We start from the raw sequence: 19249 nt of genomic DNA, 5'->3' as shown, positions 1-19249 counted from the left end.
GGCTTTAATGTACACTTACAAAAAATACAGCAGTTTCACAATATATCAGTTACATATACTTGGAAATTAAGTTCAGAAAGAATCAGTAAACAGAAGTGACATGTTATGGTTGTTTAAAAAGCTGAGAGTAAATTGTGTGTTTCAGTTTCTCACTCCTTCCTACAAATTCCGTTGTTTTTGTTTAGTAATTACTGTTATCTTTCTTGATGTGTAATTCTGCTTTATGACTACATATAAAACAAACAGACATCTCAGTTGTTAGTAAGTTAGACAATGGTTTCTTAGAAGCCATGGGAAAAAAACATTTTAATTATCATTTACCTGAATAATTTTAAAGGATAACTGCTTTGGTTGTACAATAGGGTGGTCCCCAAATGCTAATGCAGTAGGAGAAGGGCTATTCGGTCGAACCTAAAAAAATTATTAAAAATTTTATATTAGCAAAAAAAAAAAACAAAAAAAAACAGGTTTCTAATTAGCAACAATTACTTAACATTTCTGCAGAAGTTTCTATCAGAATAATACCTACATTGAAACATAATTGACTTTTAGAAACCTTTAATCACCATTTATTCAACAAGCATTCATTAAGTACCTCCTACATAAGACCCAGTGAGAAATACAATATATTCCCTGCCCTCATGGAGCTTACATTCTAGTGCCATAAAAGAAATCTTAATGCTTTCATACTGTTTTTTAAAAAAAAAAAAAAAGGCCAAATAAATTATTCTGGAAAATATTAAAAATTTATTATGATAGTTCAAAAAACAAACTTAGTACTAGGGACAATAATACATGCCCTTATGTAGTTTAATATCAATTTATTAATGAATTTCATAGTTTATCTGGTCACTAGTTCAAAAATACACTCACTAAAAGCAGATTATAACATTGTATCAACGCTATCACTACAACTCTTAAAGTTACTGTTGAATCTTATGCCTTACTTTATACACAGCAATGTGATATCCTCAAAGGTACAAAATGAGTAAGACACAACCAAGTATGTCTAAAGACAAGGACAAGAAGGGGACACAAGAAATAAAAACAAGGTGCTTGAATAAATAAGTGAAACTCTGATTCTTTAAATTACTGAAAACCAATATTGTTTTCCTAGTTAGATACTGAACTTTCACACAATGAAAGTAAATTTAAAAATGAAATCCAATATGCAAAACAATGCATATAAAAGAACTATATCTAAAACGTTAGCAATAAACCAAAAAGTTTAAGATAATTTTAAGTCCGTGATTCTTTATCTATACTAAACTACATATCCTGCCTTTTTCTTAAGGATTCCCAGAAAGGAATTATGCTATAATTTTAGTGGTTAAGAAATTCAATTGTTAAGAAAGTTATAAATTAGGAATCAACAACTGAATACAGACTGATACAAGAGTACTCATGTTAGTCCCACAGACTCAACAGGCATTCTTTTAACAGAAACAATGCTTCTTGGATATAATTAATTCAGAAAATCTTTAAGAGGCTCACTTTCAGAAATAAAATTCCAATAGCACCAGATAATTTAAAAGGATTTAATTCATGTCACAGAAATAATGTATTAAAAGATAAATGCTAACTTATTTAAGTTCTCAATAAAAAACAACAAATTATAAAACTTATTCAATATACATAACCTCCCAAAGACTATGCCTGAAAAACTTGAAAGATGACTTACAGATGAGGAAGGAGTGGAATGTGAATGTGAATTTTGAGGAGAACGGATTGCAGGAGGTATGCCTCTTACTGGACTTGAGCCATTTCCACCCTGGTACTGAGTAAAAGAAAAAGGAAACATTATTATTTACCAAAGCAGGCTCAGACAGTTGTTATTTCAGATATGACATTAAGAATTAATCTAAATATACCTAATTTTAAAATAAGTAGTCATTTAAACAGATCCAGAACAAAAAAAAACTAAGGTCAGCCAAGTCCTAAAAGACTGAGAGACTACTGATCACAAGAACATGACAAGGATTATTACTCTATATTCTTACTATAATCTCGTATTTTGGTCAACTCAAAGACAAATAAATTCCTCCAAAGCAATAAACATATTTTGTTTTCCTCCCAAATCTTAGCACAGGTTCCCTACAAATGTTTATTGAGCCATATAGTCCCTAATCCCAAGAAATTCCAAAATGTCTACACATAGACCTTAGTGAACATCAACTATTTTAAACAGAATATCGGTCTCAAGATATCCAAGTGTTCATGGCACTATATAAAAAGAATTATAATAGGTCCCTTCCCTCTAACAGCACAAAATCCTTAAAAAATCAATTCTTCTGTACAAAGTGCATGACTCAGCTGCATATGAAGGCAAGTCAACTGATCTGTTCCATAGCTACCTTTTCTCCTATTTCAAGTTTCCATACGAAGGATGGGAAAAGAAAGTTCCTCTGGGGGTGTAGATTACTGTCCACTTCATCATTTCCTGTTTAATTACTTACATGAACAGCACAGATGGGGACTTCCTAGCATGTTCATTAAACAACTTCCTACAACCTAGGGATTTTGCCTTATTTATTTTACCAATAGAGCCTAGCATAAAATTTAGCACACAGTAGGCATTCAAGAGACATTTGTTTATTTGAATTGATCATACCTTTGGCAAAGGTTCTTAATTAATGATATCAGTAAGTGACTGACCTCAACCAAAAAGCAAGGTATCTCATGGTCAGCAACTGCTTTACTTTAGATTTTACAAACCCAAGAAAGCAAGCAGTGGTGGATTTAAAAAAAAACAGCCCTTCCCTTAATCAGCCAATTCTGCTCTCTCAAGTAAATATAAATATTTTTCAACTGAGTAGACCATGTTTGTTGTTTTAATAATTACCCTTAAAAATATTCTAATTTAAAACGGTAGCCAAAAGTGTTTCTATATAGAAGCAAGGCAACATTCCAGATTGGGTAAGAATCTAAATTTATTGTTTTCGCATTCTCTTAGATTCAAGCCTCTATCAAATACTTAATATCCATCCACAGGACTCAAATGTTGTTGTAATGTGATGAAGTCGGTATTGATAGTAGAGAGAATTCTGAGCTAGAGAGCCAGGGAACTTTAAGTTCTATTCTTTACTCCTCAATTCAGAATTTGCCTTAAATGGGTTAACCCATTGATGCCTAGCGTTCTATTATTGCTCAAGGTCACTGTTGCCAAGGTCTGACAGAAAAATTCAAAAAATTACAATGTAGGCTACTTTACATTTCTGGGCTTCAGTTTCATCATCTGTAAACTGAAACATTAATATGTATTTTGCCTATCTTACAGGTTATTATAAACAACTATGTGAGAAAGTATTTAGAAAACAATGAATGGCATCCCAATGTAAATGTAAATATAATTTTCCTAGAAAGAAAAGATACCACATAGTAATAAAGCTCTGCTCTAATCAAGCAAGTAATCAAAAGGTGACCTGTGCTGCTAAGAAAATATTTTTAGCTCACAGCAGAATAGTACTGAATTAGGAAAAGGAGATAATCCTCAATGAACTTACTTCAAAATAGTCGCTAATTTTGTGGCCACGTCCCCCAATACTTTTTCCTAAAATATAAGAAGCCGCATGTTAGTAGGGTACTGATGGGCATCAAAAAAATATTAAAGAGTCCACAGGACATCAGCTATCAATTTCACAAATATGAAAATCAAGTGACATTTCAATAGAGACATGCCAATTTTTAAAAGTTCCAGTTATTGGAGAATCATACAAATAAATGATGTAAGTGATATCCTGTTTTAAAACTACATTATTAATACTGCTTAATAACTACTAATTTCAGAAAGGCAAATCAGTAAATAAAAAAGTAGCGATTGCATCACTGACAAACTAACCTTTATCTGTAAAATAAAACAGCTTTAATTATATAAACCATAACATGATTCCTGTCAAACTGACAGCAACACGCTTCAATAGGAATGTTATTTTGTAATTGTATTTTGATTTTCTAAAAACCATTCCCAAATTAAATACAATGTTTTTTAAAAACTAGATTGTAAATATTGCTCATATATGACCATACTGACAAAGTGAACTAGCTCATTAGAGATCATGCTATTTTTTAAATATTTTGCTCTAAAATGGATTCTTCATCAGTCCTTTAAATCTTAATTTAAGAACATGCTAAGAAATATGGTGTTTACAGATGCTTTCTTAGGGGAGAAGTAGCCATCCTTGACTGGAACTATATAGAATACACGATTTCTTCAAGTTACAACTAGTTATATCACAAAGTCAAAAGCTTTCCTTAATATAAACATACATATATTTATCAATTCAATGCTGACTTACTTCATGCATTCATTTATTTTATTTAACAAATATTTCTTAAGTGGTTACTATGTGCCAGCCATTACTAAGATGAAAAGCAGTATTCTTAAAAGTTCAACAACTTTAAATTTCTTCTTGGAACAAGGTGGGGCGAATTTTTAAAAACTAAACAAGTATTCAGGACTACCAATGCTACCTAGAAATTCTGAACATTAGTTCTGCACAGATCTATTTAGAGGTCAGAGATGACTGTAAAGGTCTTATGCTAAAGGAACTTCCCTTCTGTCTATAATAATTTCTCCGTAGACTGTAAAGAGGTGCTATATTTTAATGAAGACAGATGGTTTTGGTTGCCTACTCCAGAGGCTATTTACCCAATTCTTTTTCCTTAATTGAATGAAAATTTTGTTCTGTTAACACCCTTCACCCTACGTGGCACATGTAACTTCAGAGGAAGCTGACTCCTATACAACTTCCACTTCCAGGTCCCCTTCTCTCCTTCTTATTAGAAATCCAATTTTGTTCAAGTATCATCCCTTCTCAATACAGGCTGTATGTTTAAGAATTTAACTCCATTTCCAGTTTCAAAGATGGGCCTGATTTTTTTTCTTTTTTAAAATTTCTGACACTATCCACCTAGAGATGGCCTCGTTTTTTTAAGGCAATACTACCTCTGTTGGTCATACTAGTTTTGGAATGGACATATGACCAATCTAGTCCATAAGATCAGTAGTTCCCCACCTTTTTGGTACCAGGGACCACTTTTGTGGAAGACAATTTATCCAAAGACCGCAGGCAGTAGGGAAGATGGTTTTGGGATGAAACTGTTCCACCTCAGATTATCAGGCATTAGATTCTCATAAAGGAGTGCATAACTTGGATCCCTTGCATGTGCAGTTCACAATAGGGCTCACACTCCTATGAGAATCTAATGCCGCTGCTGATCTGACAGAAAGCAGAGCTCAGGCGGTAATGCTCACTGGCCTGCTGCTCATCTCCTGCTGTACAACCTGGTTCCCAATAGGCCAAGGACTATAAGACCGGGAGTTTGGGGAACCCTGCAGAAGATGAGAGGAGAGGTCTGCTTTGGACTTGAAGTCAAGTTTACTCCAAAGGAAGGGGGGAAAAAACACTGAAAGCCAGACTAAAGCAAATATAAGTAAGGAAGGTGAAATGAGAAAAAACAATTTAGGCAACCATCCTAAAAACAAAAATAATCAGACAATTCTGCAGATGGCACACCACAAAGGGAAAAAACATGGTTAAACCAATCCAGAAGCCTCATCTTATTTGGGGGCTTGTTTTTGAGTTTTCAGAACAGTTGAAATCGTAGTAACTATTATATCTTTACAATAAAAAAAGCTCAAAGTCCACTAACTACAACTTGGGGGAGCTACACTAAGACCAAAAAGGAGCTCAGTGTAAACTGAGATATAAAATACAATACACCTCAGAAAAGGCACTAAAATGACTTACCCCTTCCTTCCACAAAGACAGTTGCTGCAAATATATTCCTTGCTTCCAGTGTGCCCTATATACACCAGTAATTCATGGGTTCACAGCTATAGATCTTATGGCTAAAGATTAGCTCCAACACATGTAACATTATGTATAAAGTCATCATTATACATGATTTAAGAGCCTAATTTATTATATTTAATTTTTAGTGTTCAAATTAAATGACAGTACTATTTTTCTACTCATTATAAGACATTTAGTTTAATGAAAATAATTTTCTTAGCTCATATCACAAAAGGTAGGTATGCAAGAAAGGATGGAAAGAAAAACTGATGCTTTAACTAGAGTCTCTCATAATTATTTTTATAGCCTTTTTTTTTTAAATAAAAAGGAGAAGTTTAAGTAGTTCTGTTAAAGTGAGATTGAAGCTTTTAATTCAAAAACAAGTCATTTCAAACAATACATACAAAGAATGAAAAATGAAAAGTCATAAGTTAATGCTTGCCAGATTTGGATATGATACTTGTCTTTCTAGGACCCAAATGAAAACAATAAGGGCAACTTTGAAAAGCCTCAAAGCAATAATCATACACTAACTACCTGTGCACACACCAAGATTTACAATTTCATATTATTTTACAACTAGAATATTAACTGGTTAAAAATTAAAACAATTAATTTTAAGTGTCTACTAGGCTCTGAAGGAAGATGTTGTGTGCTTACCCTGACTACTTTCATTCTGGTTTTCTGCTTTTCTCTTTCTTCCCCTGGATGATTCCGATTGTTTCTTCTCTGGTGTCTACAGAAAACAAGATAACAGATTTTTAAATGACAGGTTTAATATACAAAATTATCATAGTCAATATAAAACCACGTTTCAAGACCAAAAAAATAGCATTCAGTAGTGCTCAAGAGATGTTAATATACTGTTATTTATACACAATTTATTTAAAAGATAAAATTTCCTACTGTATAAATTTTTAAATTCCAAGTAAAGAAGATCTTGTACATGTTATCTGATATTCAGTTACAGAATTTGACATGAAGCGGATGAAAAATCCTAGAGTAATTAGCCTTGACAAGATTACCTTCCAATGCTTAACTGGATGAGGGGGGAAAAAGTCACCCTAGTGTTTCCTATTAGTTCCTATTAAGTTTTTCCTTAGTTTCCTCTACTCAAACATACTTAGTGTGTAAAAGTAAACTTGGATGAGAAAAAAAGGGGCAGAACACAAACCTGATACACACAATCCCTACTAAAAAGGACCATTCATTTAAATGCCTGGCAATTATCCAACAATTATAGCCAATTCACAGATTATGCCCTAGATAACGTATCAGTAAACTATGACCTGTGGGCCTAATCAGTTTGGTCACCTGTTTTGTATGATCGAATCAGTTTTTACACTTTTAAATGTTTGAAATTTTAAAAATTGAAAACAAAAAGATTATTTTGTGGTGTGAGAATTACAAGAAATTCAAGTTTCAGTATCCCTAATAAAATTTTATTGGAACACAGCCACACTCTTTCATTTAGGTATTGTCCATAGCTGCTTTTACATTACAACGGCAGAGCTGAGTAGCCACAACAGAGTCGGAATGGCCCATAAAGTCACAAATATCTGGCCTTGTACAAAAAAAGTTAAGAGATCCCTGCTCTAGATGGTGGCTCTAGTTCCAAATGACATGTGTGTTCCTATAACAGATAGCAAGTATTTTCATTAGACTAATACAAGTAATTTTTCTAGAGTTTGACGAACTTTCCTGCTTAGTCAAAAATTAAAACCAAGAGCAAAAGCACAAGGCAATGGCACCAGGCTTTCAAATTCTAGAAACTTCTAAGTACCTCTGGTGCCAGAAAAATTCCTGAACTTCACAGGAGCTCCATTAATATTTGATTGAATGAATGAATCTTACTAAACAACTTAAAATCTCTTAAAGCATCATGGTCCCCCAACAAGGAAGGGATTTAATACATATTTTTATGTCTCTGAGTGTGCCTACAATTAAATATATGAATAACAATACACAGCCTAATTCTTACTGAACACATATTGTTCCTCTAAGTACCATCTTGAGTATTTAAAGTTTTCTCACCTCTATTTTGCCAACAAGATAACAGATTCAGAGAAGTTGCACCGAATATTCATAGCCTCTGAATTCTTTAAAAACAGATGTTACATCTTCTCCCTACCTCACCCTCTTACCCTACTCCTAGCATACAGTTATTACTTGATAAATACATGAGTGAATATTAACTAACTTACTCAAGGTAACACTACCAGTGTAGCAGAGCCAGGATTCAAATCAAATTCAGCTCTGTATAATTCTAAGACCTAAATGCTCTTTATTTTTTCTATGATATCCTACATCAAGAACTAACTAATCTACTATATAAAAATATTTCAAAATTTTAGTGTTTGTAAATAAAACTCAATATGTCCAATGAAATGCTGGTATGTTTTCACTTCACAAACCAGAAGTCTTAGAGAAATCCACCCTAACTGGCAATCTACTCAGGAGGCAGACTGATGCACCAGCAATTTTGGGTAGGCAGTTTACTACTTTCCTTTCATTGTCAAAATTACCAAACTCAAACAATAATCAATCTTCTGTTTTCCCAGAAATAAAAGTATCACTATATTAAAAATTATTTTAAGTTAACATTTATTAAAGAACCCTAAATCGGCCAGGCGCAGTGACTCACACCTGCAATCTCAGCACTTTGGGAGGCCGAGGCGGGCAAATCACATGAGGTCAGGCGTTCGAGATCAGCCTGGCCAACATGGTGAAACCCTGTCTCTACTAAAAATATAAAACTTAGCCGGGCATCGTGGTGCGTGCCTGTAGTCCCAGCTACTCGGGAGGCTGAAGTGCAAGAATTGCTTGAACACAGGAGGTAGGGGTTGCAGTGAGCCAAGATCACACCACTGCACTCCAGTTTGGGTGATACAGTGAGACTCCATCTCAAAAACAAAAGATCCCCAAATAATAATTTATTCATATCCTTGCTAACTTAATTTATATTAAAAAATGGAGTCAAGAAAACATAATTTTTCAGAATACTTTAAGGTTAATCTAATTTTTTAAGCATGGCAGGATCCTATTTGAATTCCATCTTACATCTTGACTAGGTACTCTTGAACAGGCAAAAATGGGGGGGGGGAACCCATACAAAATGTTATAATTCTGAAACAGTTATATTGGAAACAGCATTTTCTAGCTAGTAAACAAAATAAAATGTAAAGTTCAAAATGGTTCTGTACCATTTTCTAAAGTATATCCTAAGGAACTAGTGTTCAATGACTGGTTAAGAAGGCTATATTCTAAATGGGGGTGAAAGGGGGTGAGTTCAAATGGGGTAAACAAAATCAGATTTCAAAATGCTAACATGCATTGGCTATCTCCAAAAAAGGGATGAGGTGGGAAGATACAATAAATTTTCAAAACTTATTTGAGATAACATTCGTTAAATACTTCACTGGATATGCACTTTAGGATATTTAAGGTTGTTTGTTATTTAACATACAGATTACTTAGTGTTTTGTTGTTTACCATATAGATTACTTAGTGAAGGTTTTTTCCTCTGAGGCCGAATTTCCCAGTGTGGAGGTATGGGACAGTCCATTGGGAAAAATGTCTTTTCATTAAACCAACCGAAAAGCAAACGAATGCATTATAATTATAGTAAAGAAAGCAACAAGTTTACCTCCTTTAAACCAGAGAAGAATTTATAGATGGAGAAGAAAAAGGACAACAGGACTAAAATTAATTTTAAGACTGCTGTGCCCCAGAAGTTATTAAAGGGGAAGGAGAAGGGAAGGAAATGAGTGGCTGAGTTAAGGTTCTAGCCTACCAGAGACATATTCTATGTTACCTCTACCGTGAATCTGCAAACACAGCATCTCCTATTTTAATATTGAGATTCCAGATGAGATTTCCTTCGAAAAAATAGTTCAGCAGCTTTAAAAAAATACTACTGATCATGACCAATGATTTCCTTGAGGAAATCCAAAGGACATCAACCAGGCCACGTATGTATTTGCTATATATACAATGTGCACATATCAAACATTTTATATAGAACATTTTCAAGATTGCTCTTGCTAATAATGCTGTCACTTCTTTCTTTTATTCTCTATTTTTTCTTAACTATCCTACTATAAATAGACCACTAAAGAAAAGATTAATATGGAAGGCAAAATAATAGGTTTGGCTTTGAAGTGAAGATGAAAAGAATGCAGTAATTATAAAAGGCCAAAGACCTCCAATATACAGTGAAACAGTCGTTAGGAGATAATGAAGAAAGGAGAGCCTAGTACACTTTAAATCAAGTTAGTTGTGTAAATGTTAGATTTGTAATCATATCAAAACCTGAATGACTACTCTGGCATTTAGATACTCCAAGATATTAGTGTGAATTTACACAGTATTTTCTACCAGTTGAACGTTTGTTGAAAAAACACAAAGACAAATTTAAAGGACTCAAGAGGTGTAGTGATATAATTTAACTAATCCTCCAATTTTATTTGGAACTTAGGTCAGTGATTATTAATCAAGGTTTTTATACCTAATCATGTGGCCTGCTGGTTTTATCTTATAATAAAATATGAATGAGTCTTTCTTCAATGTAAATAAGACTAAACATAAGAACACAGGAATCTCAATGCTGTTACAGAATGAGGGACAGAAATCAACATGAATTATTCCATGGAAACAGATAACCACATGTATTAAGCCTCAAACTAGAGAGATATTTAAAATTATGGAAATAAATGCATTACAGAAAATTTAACAGTATACAAAAAGATATTTTAACAACAACAAAAAAAGAGAGGGTGGATATTAAAGTCTGTTCTTCATTGGGCCTAACTGAATAAACAACAAAAATCAGATATCATCATTTCTAATAAAATCACTATAGTTAATAGACACAGAATATTTCAATACTTTTTGTTAAACAAGAAAATACTTTAAAACAGAAAAAAAAGTTACTCTAATATTAAACAGTATCCTTACAAAATATTCAATCTTCAAACCTAACAGAATGAATTTTTTTCTGATAGATCCATTCGGCCAAAGACTGGTTTCAAAACTGCAACTCACTGGCTATTCTAATGATTCATACTTGGGTATCAAATTCAAAGCTATTATAATTTGAACAAATGGCATGACAAACCTTTTTGCTGGCAGCTGGTAAAACAATGTTCAATTTTTATCCACATTTCTAGGCAAAACTTGTTGAACTAGATGTGAGACAGGAAAATGCTTGCTGCTTTGTATCCTATTTACATTTAAATAAAACGTGTTCATGAAATATGCACATCCGAATTCAAGGATGATTTTGAGCTGGTATGACCTGAAATTCACATAGTCTGTCTCTGTCCCAGAGTTAAAACTTTAATATTGATAACTATTATCTGTAAATATTTACTTGAACCTTTGACCTCTAAAAGAAGACCTCTATTATAATGCTGATTTTAATATTTAGTATAAAAAATTTATGTATGCAAAATTTTGGAATCCTATCATCAAATAAAAGCATTTCCTTGTAGTTCTAAGTAAATCAAAATCATCGCGTCAGCAATTTGGAGTTTAGTGTATTTTCTGCTGTACTGCCTTTATTGTTTAATAACGTGTAATATAAAAGATGGTAGAACACCAATAAGAAGAAATTGGGTAACCACCCAACTAAATAAAACATGTGCTGTCTTACAGGTATACTTAAAGTATGCCAGCTCATACATTTTCGTAAAATTTTTGTAAACGCTGAAGGACTCTATTTACACATGCACAGCATTCACAACCGTTATCAGTACTCCAAAGAAATGTAATATTAAAACAATTACTTTTATGCTTAATTTTTAACAACTACCTAACTTAACATCCTCACATTGTGACTTCTGAAACTCCCATCACTTGGACCCACTGCATTCATACATGTTTAAAGGAGTATACTAAGTTTTTAATATTGATGAAAATGATTTTGTCTGTTATTTTCTTATCACTTACGTAGTCTATTTCTTGGCATTTTCCCTTCTCCGGCTATCCCTTTAAGGCTTTATTTGTTAAATACTATATACTATAAAATTAGAATAAAGTTGAACTTTCTCCCCTACTCAAATTACCTTGCCAGTAGTTTTCAAATCATACAAGAATAAAACAGCCATTTAGAACAACTGCTGAAGGGTGGGGGGTTGGGAAGTAACATTTTCAGATAATTTATTCTGGAAATGTTTGCATTTTGAGAGTGCTTATAATAGTCAAATTCAGAGCTGTGCTCTCATAACTTCTGCCCATTGTGACGCTCACAATGGAGTAACATACTCCTGTATCATACCCCTACAATTCCTTTGAACATGACTCCCTAGGTCTGTACAATTATTTCTCTGGTATACATACTTTTAAATGTAAATGCTGTATCGCAAAATATGTACACTTAGATTTTTAAAGATAATGCCAAATTGCACATTCAAAGCCAATATCAATTGACATGTTTACATTAACACTGTATAAGACTACTCAACAATCCTTTAAGATCTGATGGGTCAAAAAGTGTTACTATTTTCTCTACACCAATACAACATTTTTTTATTATTATTATACTTTTAAGTTCTGAGGTACATGTGCAGAACATACAGGCTTGTTACATAGGTATGAATGTGCCATGGTGGTTTGCTGTACCTATCAACCTGCTGTCTACATTAGGTATTTCTCCTAATGCTATCCCTCCCCCATCCCCACCCACCGACAGGCCCTGTTATGTGATGCCTCCCCCCACTCCACCCCACCCCGTGTCCGTGTGTTCATTGTTCAACCCCCACTTAAGAGAGAGAACATGTGGTGTTTGGTTTTCTGTTCTTCTGTTAGTTTGCTGAGAATGATGGTTTCCAGCTTCATCCATGTCCCTGCAAAGGACATGAACTCATCCTTTTTTATGGCTCCATAGTATTCCATGGTGCCAGTACAACATTTTTAATCAGAAAAAAAAGTGATATTTTTTTTTTTCTTTTTATTTCAAGAGACAGGGTCGGCCGGAAGTGGTGGCTCAAGCCTGAATTCCAGCATTTTGGGAGGCCAAGGTGGGTGGATCACCTGAAGTCAGGAGTTTGAAACCAGCCTGGGCAACATGGGGAAACCCCACCTCTACTAAAAATACAAAAAAATTAGACGGATGTGCTGGTGAGCACCTGTAGTCCCAGCTACTCGGGAGATTGAGGCAGGAGAATCGCTTGTATCCGGGAGGCAGAGGTTGCAGTGAGCTGAGATTGTGCCATAAAACTCCAGCCTGGGCAACAAGAGCAAAACTCTGTCTCAAAAACAAACAAAAAACCAAACCAAACCAAAACAAAAAAACAACAAAAAAGAAAGATGGGGTCTCGCTTTGTTGCCCAGGCTGGGCTGTAACTCCTAGGTTCAAGTGATCCTCCTGCTGCAGGCTCCCAAGTACCTGAGACTACAGACATGTGACCATACCCAGCTTCTTTGTTCTTTTCTTAAATTGCTCTATCATATCTTTATTAGTATTGATTCTTAAGGCTGACTATACATCAATCATTTATAAAGCTTTTATTTAAAGCTCATGCTGGAATCTCCAGTCCAAATTTAACCATCTCTGGAAAAAGACCAAAGGAATCATTATTTTTAAAAAGGTCCAGAAGTGATGTTATGTATCATCAGGATTAGGAACAGTCTGTCTGTCTATCTAGGTTTATATATAAAATAATAAGTTGTATAGTTCCCACATATTCCACTTTACAGAATCTCTAAAATTAAGAATATTATTCCTTACAATCTTCCATATTAAAGACCAAAATTATTACATATAGCAGAAAACTAATTAGGTTATAAAAAGTCAAATGGGTTGTCATGGTTACTTGGTTATTTTAGAAAAATGAGAATCTTAAAGAAAATTAGTAGAACATTCACTGTGTTCTACTGACATAAAAATACATCTTTCTAATATTTTTTAAACTAAAGAATAAAATTCTGAAACAAAATTTGTCAGTAATGTCAACTTGTGGTCAATGCTTTAAAAATCCAGTCTAAAAGCAACATTTATCAGATTAAACATTTGTGAAGTGCTGTTAGCTCAGGTATATCTTAGATTGGCAAATTTGATAATTACTGTAAGTTATCTGAAACCTAAATATTTCCAAAGACTACCATTTTTGTCCAAAACTTATCAGGGTAATTTATATAACAAGTTATATATTAGTTATATGGAAAGATTATAAAAGCACAGTAGTTGAGAGCATCACTTTGAAATAAGGCATACTTTGGGATTCAAATTCTGACTCTGTTAACTTGTATCTGTGTGACTATGGACAAATTATACTCTGACCACCTGTTTCTAAATTTAGACACGTTAAACTTATGAAGTGGCAATATAGCTCCATGGGTAACATGCTAAAAACTTTCTTTTTTCTCCTTCCATTAATGAGTTGGCTCTCAACCAGGCGAGATGGTATTTGGCAATATAAAGGCATTTTTGGTTGACACACTGGGGATGGGGGTAACGAGGCTGTAGATATCTAAAGTGCAGAGGCAGAGATGCTGCTAAACATCCTACACTGCATGGGACAGGAACCCCACCCCCCAAAATTTATCCAGGGCAAAACGTCAATAACGTTAAGGGTGAGAAACCTTGCTTTGATTAATACATTAAGAATCATTTGTAGTTGCTACATAAAACTAACTGTATGATGTGCTTTTTTACTTTCATTCTGAGTTTACAGTGAAAATTACCAGAGGCTATATGACATGTGATGACAACTCACTGGATGATTTATGGATTGGATTATGTATTTGTGTATTCTAGGATTACAACATTTTGTTTGAAATCCTAAAATGGTAAATACCAAATAGTTGTAACCAACATAAACAAAAGCTCTTTAGGGTCCTTGAATTTTTAAAGTTATAGAGCAGTCCTGACACCCAAAATTTGAAAACTGCTTTTGTAGATACACACATCCTGATCATAATACTAGGAAATGCTAGCAAGTGAGATGAGTATGCTAGAGGAAAAGTAGTAGCCTATTAAGGAGGTGGGTAGACAGTGATGTTACCCTGTCATGTTACCAGTCAACAACTATTTACTGAGCACCTATTATGGTAAAGCACTATACTGGGTTCCACTTTAAAAGAATGTCTTCACTCTTACAGTAATAGGCCGTTTTTCTCTTCCAATCTCGTTTCCACCAATCAGCTTAGAAGTTTCCTTTAAAAAAAATTTTTTTTTTAAATCATTGTGGGTACACAGTAGGTGTATATATTTATGGGGTACATCAACTGTAACACAAAGGTGTTACACAATCCAATTATACTCTTTTAGTTTTTTTTAATATACAATTAAATTATTTTTGACTATACACACTCTGTTGTCCTAGCTAATACTAGGTCTTATTAATTCTTTCTATTTTTGAACCCATTAACCATTCCCCCTCCCCACCACCACCACTCTTCTCAGACTCTAGTAACCATCTTTCTACCCTCTATCCCTATAAGTTGCATTGTCTTAATTTTTTGCTCCCACAAATAAGTGAGAACATGTGAAGTTTGTCTTTCTGTGCCTGGTTTATTTCACTTAACGAAATGACCTCCAGTTCCACCCATGTTGTTGCAAATGACAGGATCGCATTCTTTCTTATGGTTGAATAGTACTCCACTGTGTATATGTACCACATTTTCTTCATCCATTCATCTGTTGATAGATACTTGGGTTGCTTACAAATCTTGGCTATTGTGAATAGTGCTGCAATAAACATGAGAGTGCAGATATCTCTTGGATATATCAATTTCTTTTCTTTTGGGTATACATCTAGCAGTGGAATTGCTGGATCGCATGGTAGCTCTATTTTTAGCCTTTTGAGGAAGCTCCGAACTGTTCTCCACAGTGGTTGTACTAATCTACACTTCCACCAACAGTGTATGAGGGTTCCCTTTTCTCCACATCCTTGCCAGCATTTGTCATTGCCTGCCTTTTGGATAAAAGCCATTTTAAATGGGGCAAGATGATATCTCATTGTAGTTTCGATTTGCATGTCTTAGAAACAATAATATTGGGCACCTTTTCATCAACTTGTTTGCCACTTGTATGTCTTCTTTTGAGAAATGTCTCTTCAAATCTTTTGCCCATTTTTAGATCGGATTATTATATGTTTTCCTACAGAGTTGTTTGAACTCCTCATATATCCTAGTTATTTATTCCTTGTCAGATGGATAGTTTGCAAATATTTTCTCCCACTCTGTGGGTTATCTTCTCGCTTTGCTGATATTGTTTCCTTTGTTATACAGAAGCGTTTTAATTCGATGTGATCCCATTTATCCTTTTTTTTTTTTCCTTTGACATGGGTCTCCCTCTGTCACCCAGGCTGGAGTGCAGTGGCCCGATCTCGACTCACTGCAAGTTCCGACTCCTGGGTTCATGCCATTCTCCTGACTCAGCCTCCCGAGTAGCTGGGACTACAGGTGCCTGCCATCACATCCAGCTAATTTTTTGTATTTTTAGTAGAGACGGGGTTTCACTGTGTTAGCCAGGATGGTCTCGATCTCCTGACCTAGTGATCCGCCCGCCACGGCCTCCCAAAGTGCTGGGATTACAGGCATGAGCCACCGTGCCCGGCCCCATTTGTCCATTTTTAGCTTTGGTTGCCTGTGCTTGTTGGGTATTACTTAAGAAATCTTTGCCCAGACCAATGTCCTGGAGAATTTCCCCAGTGTTTTCTTGTAGCAGTTTCATAGTTTAAGGTCTTAAAGATTTTAGTCTTCAATCCATTTTGATTTTTGTATATGGTGAGAGATTGGGGTCTAGTTTCATTCTTCTGCATATGAACATCCAGTTTTTCCTGCACCATTTATTGAAGAGGCTGTCCTTTCCCCAATGTTTGTTCTTGGCACCTTTGTCAAAAATAACTTCACTGTAGATAATGGATTTCTATCTGGGTTCTCTGTTCTGTTCCACTGGTCTATGTGTTTCACTGATCTATGTGTCTGTTTTTATACTAGTACAATGCTGTTTTGATTACTATAGCTCTGTAGTATAATTTGAAGTCAGGTAATGTGATTCCTCCGGTTTTGTTCTTTGCTCAAGATAGCTTTGGTTATTCTGGGTCTTTTGTGGTTCTATACAAATTTTAGAATTATTTTTTCTATTTCTGTGAAGAATGCCATTGGTATTTTGACAGGGATTACATTAAACCTATAGATTGCTCTGGGTACAATGGACATTTTAACAGTATTGATGCTTTCATTCCATGACCATGAAATATGCTTCCATTTTTTTGCATACGCTTCAATTTCTTGCATCAATGTTTCATAGTTTTTATTGTAGAAATCTTTTACTACTTTGATTAAGTTAATGTCTAAAAGCCGGGCGCAGTGCCTCACGTCCGTAATCTCAGCACTTTGGGAGGCCAAGGGGGGCAGATCACTTGAGGTCAGAAGTTCAACCAGCCTTGCCAACATGGTGAAACCCCATCTCTACTAAAAGTACAAAACAATTAGCTGGGTAGGCCGGGTGCTGTGGCTCACACCTGTAATGTCACTGTGGGACGCCAAGGTTAGTGGATCACCTGACGTCAAGAGTTTGAGGCCAGCCTGGCCAACATGGTGAAACCCCGTTTCTACTAAAAATACATTAAAAAAAAAAAACTGGCCAAGCTTGGTGGTGGGCACCTGTAATCCCAGCTACTCGGGAGGCTGAGTCAGGAGAATTGCTTGAGCTCAGGAGGCAGAGGGTGCAGTGAGCTGAGGTCGCGCCATTATACTCCAGCCTGGGCAACAAAGCAAAAACTCCATCTTAAAGAAAAATAAAATGTTAGGTGTGGTGGTTCGCACCTGTAATCCCAGTTACTCGGAAGGCTGAGGCAGGAGAATTGCTTGAACAGGGGAGGTGGTGGCTGCAGTGAGCCGAGATGATGCCACTGCACTCCAGCCTGGGCAACAGAGCAAGACTTTGTCTCAGAAAAAAAAAAGGTTAATGTCTACATACTTCGTATTATTTATAGCTATCGTAAATGGGATTACTTTATTGGTTTCTTTTTCAGATTGTTCGCTGTTAGCATATAGAAACGCTATTTTTTTTCTAATACTGATTTTGTATCCTGCAACTTTACTGAATTTATCAGTCCTAATAATTTTTTGGTAGTCTTTAGGTTTTTCCAAATGTAAGATTATATCACCTGCAAGCAAGGATAATTTGACTTCTTCCTTTCCAATTTGGACGCCCTTTATTTCTTTCTCTTGTCTGACTGCTCTAGCAAGGACTTCCCGTTCTATACTGAGTTACAGTGGTGAAGGTGGGCATTCTTGTTGTGTTCCCTTAGAAATTCCTTGCTGTAAAAAACAAACACTGAACCACATCAAATATACTTTTCTAAAGGGTAATACTTAACAGCTGTTTGTTTGCTTGCTAAATAGCTTACAAAACCATTTCAAGATTTCATGACCTACAAGAACTCAACTAGACAGAATATATCGTAATTTCCAACTGGCTACTTAAACATTAAAAAAAGCTTCCTGAAGAATTCTGATATACATATTCTTCTACCTTTATGGAAACAGATGTACAAAGCCAGGATGAGCCTCACATTTGGTTTCCAGTCTACTTTTCCTTCCAAGACACTAATAAGCATGAACATGTTCAAGCAGGACTCACATCTTTTGCCATGAACCTGGTTAATATATTTTAGTGTCAGATACTCTAATTTCTGCCTGAATATAGGTCTCTAAAATAGTGTGTCCTTTAATATATAGTGGTGAAATAAATACTATTTTCTCTTTAAAAAAAAAAAAAAGGTTACAAAGTAATTTCAGGTGTTTCACAGGAACTATTAAGTCTAATAATTCATGTTTATTTGTCTTAATAACAGAGAAGAGAACAAACTTAACATTCCCCTGCCCCCCTGCTTTTTTTTTCTTTCTTTTTCTTGAGACAGAGTCTTGCTCTGTCATTCAGGCTGGAGTGCAGTGGTGCAATCTTGGCTCACTGCAACCTCCGCCTCCTACGTTCAAGTGATTCTCCTGTCTCAGCCTCCTGAGTAGCTGGGATTACAGGCATGTGCCACCACGACCAGCTAACTTTTGTATTTTTAGTAGAGATGGGGTTTCGCCCTGTTGGCCAGGCTGGTCTCGAACTCCTGACCTCAAGTGATCTGCTTGCCTCAGTCTTCTAAATGCTGGGATTACAGGCATGAGCCGCCCCTCCTGGCCACATTCCCCATTTTTTATGTTACAAAATAATACCATTTTCCATGTATACAAAGAGTACTTGCTTTCAAGACATCATTACTGTACATACTGTTCATTGTATATAGCAACATTGTTGCGTATCATGCCTCAGTAAAAACAATGACATAGGCCAGAGGTGCGGTGGCTCACGACTGTAATGCCAGCACTTCGGGAGGCCAACGCAGGCAGATTATTTGAGGTCAGGAGTTTGAAACCAGCCTGGTCAATGTGGTGAAACCTTGTCTCTATTGAAAAAACAAAAACTAGCCAGGCATGGTAGTGGGTGC

At 35.2% G+C, this 19249-nt stretch overlaps 1 protein-coding gene across 2 annotated transcripts in view; it reads right to left on the bottom strand.

Annotated features, from left to right (window-relative positions):
- TLK1 (tousled-like kinase 1) overlaps positions 1 to 19249 on the bottom strand; it is a 170758-nt gene that overhangs the window by 63724 nt on the left and 87785 nt on the right. Inside the window, exons 1-5 of one of the 2 annotated variants that reach the window (XM_011991940.1) lie at positions 11861 to 11993; positions 6456 to 6531; positions 3504 to 3550; positions 1682 to 1777; positions 322 to 411 (exon numbers count right to left, since the gene is read on the bottom strand). In XM_011991940.1, coding sequence (XP_011847330.1) covers positions 322 to 411; positions 1682 to 1777; positions 3504 to 3550; positions 6456 to 6531; positions 11861 to 11902 — 351 coding nt within the window. In that variant the 5' untranslated portion in view covers positions 11903 to 11993. Of the gene's footprint in view, positions 1 to 321; positions 412 to 1681; positions 1778 to 3503; positions 3551 to 6455; positions 6532 to 11860; positions 11994 to 19249 lie in introns of those variants that run through there. The other variant, XM_011991939.1, reaches the window with a different exon arrangement.

Source organism: Mandrillus leucophaeus, unplaced genomic scaffold (genome assembly GCF_000951045.1).
Source record: "Mandrillus leucophaeus isolate KB7577 unplaced genomic scaffold, Mleu.le_1.0 Scaffold40, whole genome shotgun sequence".
Lineage (NCBI taxonomy): Eukaryota > Metazoa > Chordata > Mammalia > Primates > Cercopithecidae > Mandrillus > Mandrillus leucophaeus.
The sequence above is the reverse complement of the archived record's forward strand: the minus strand, read 5'-3'. Positions and strand labels throughout refer to the sequence as shown.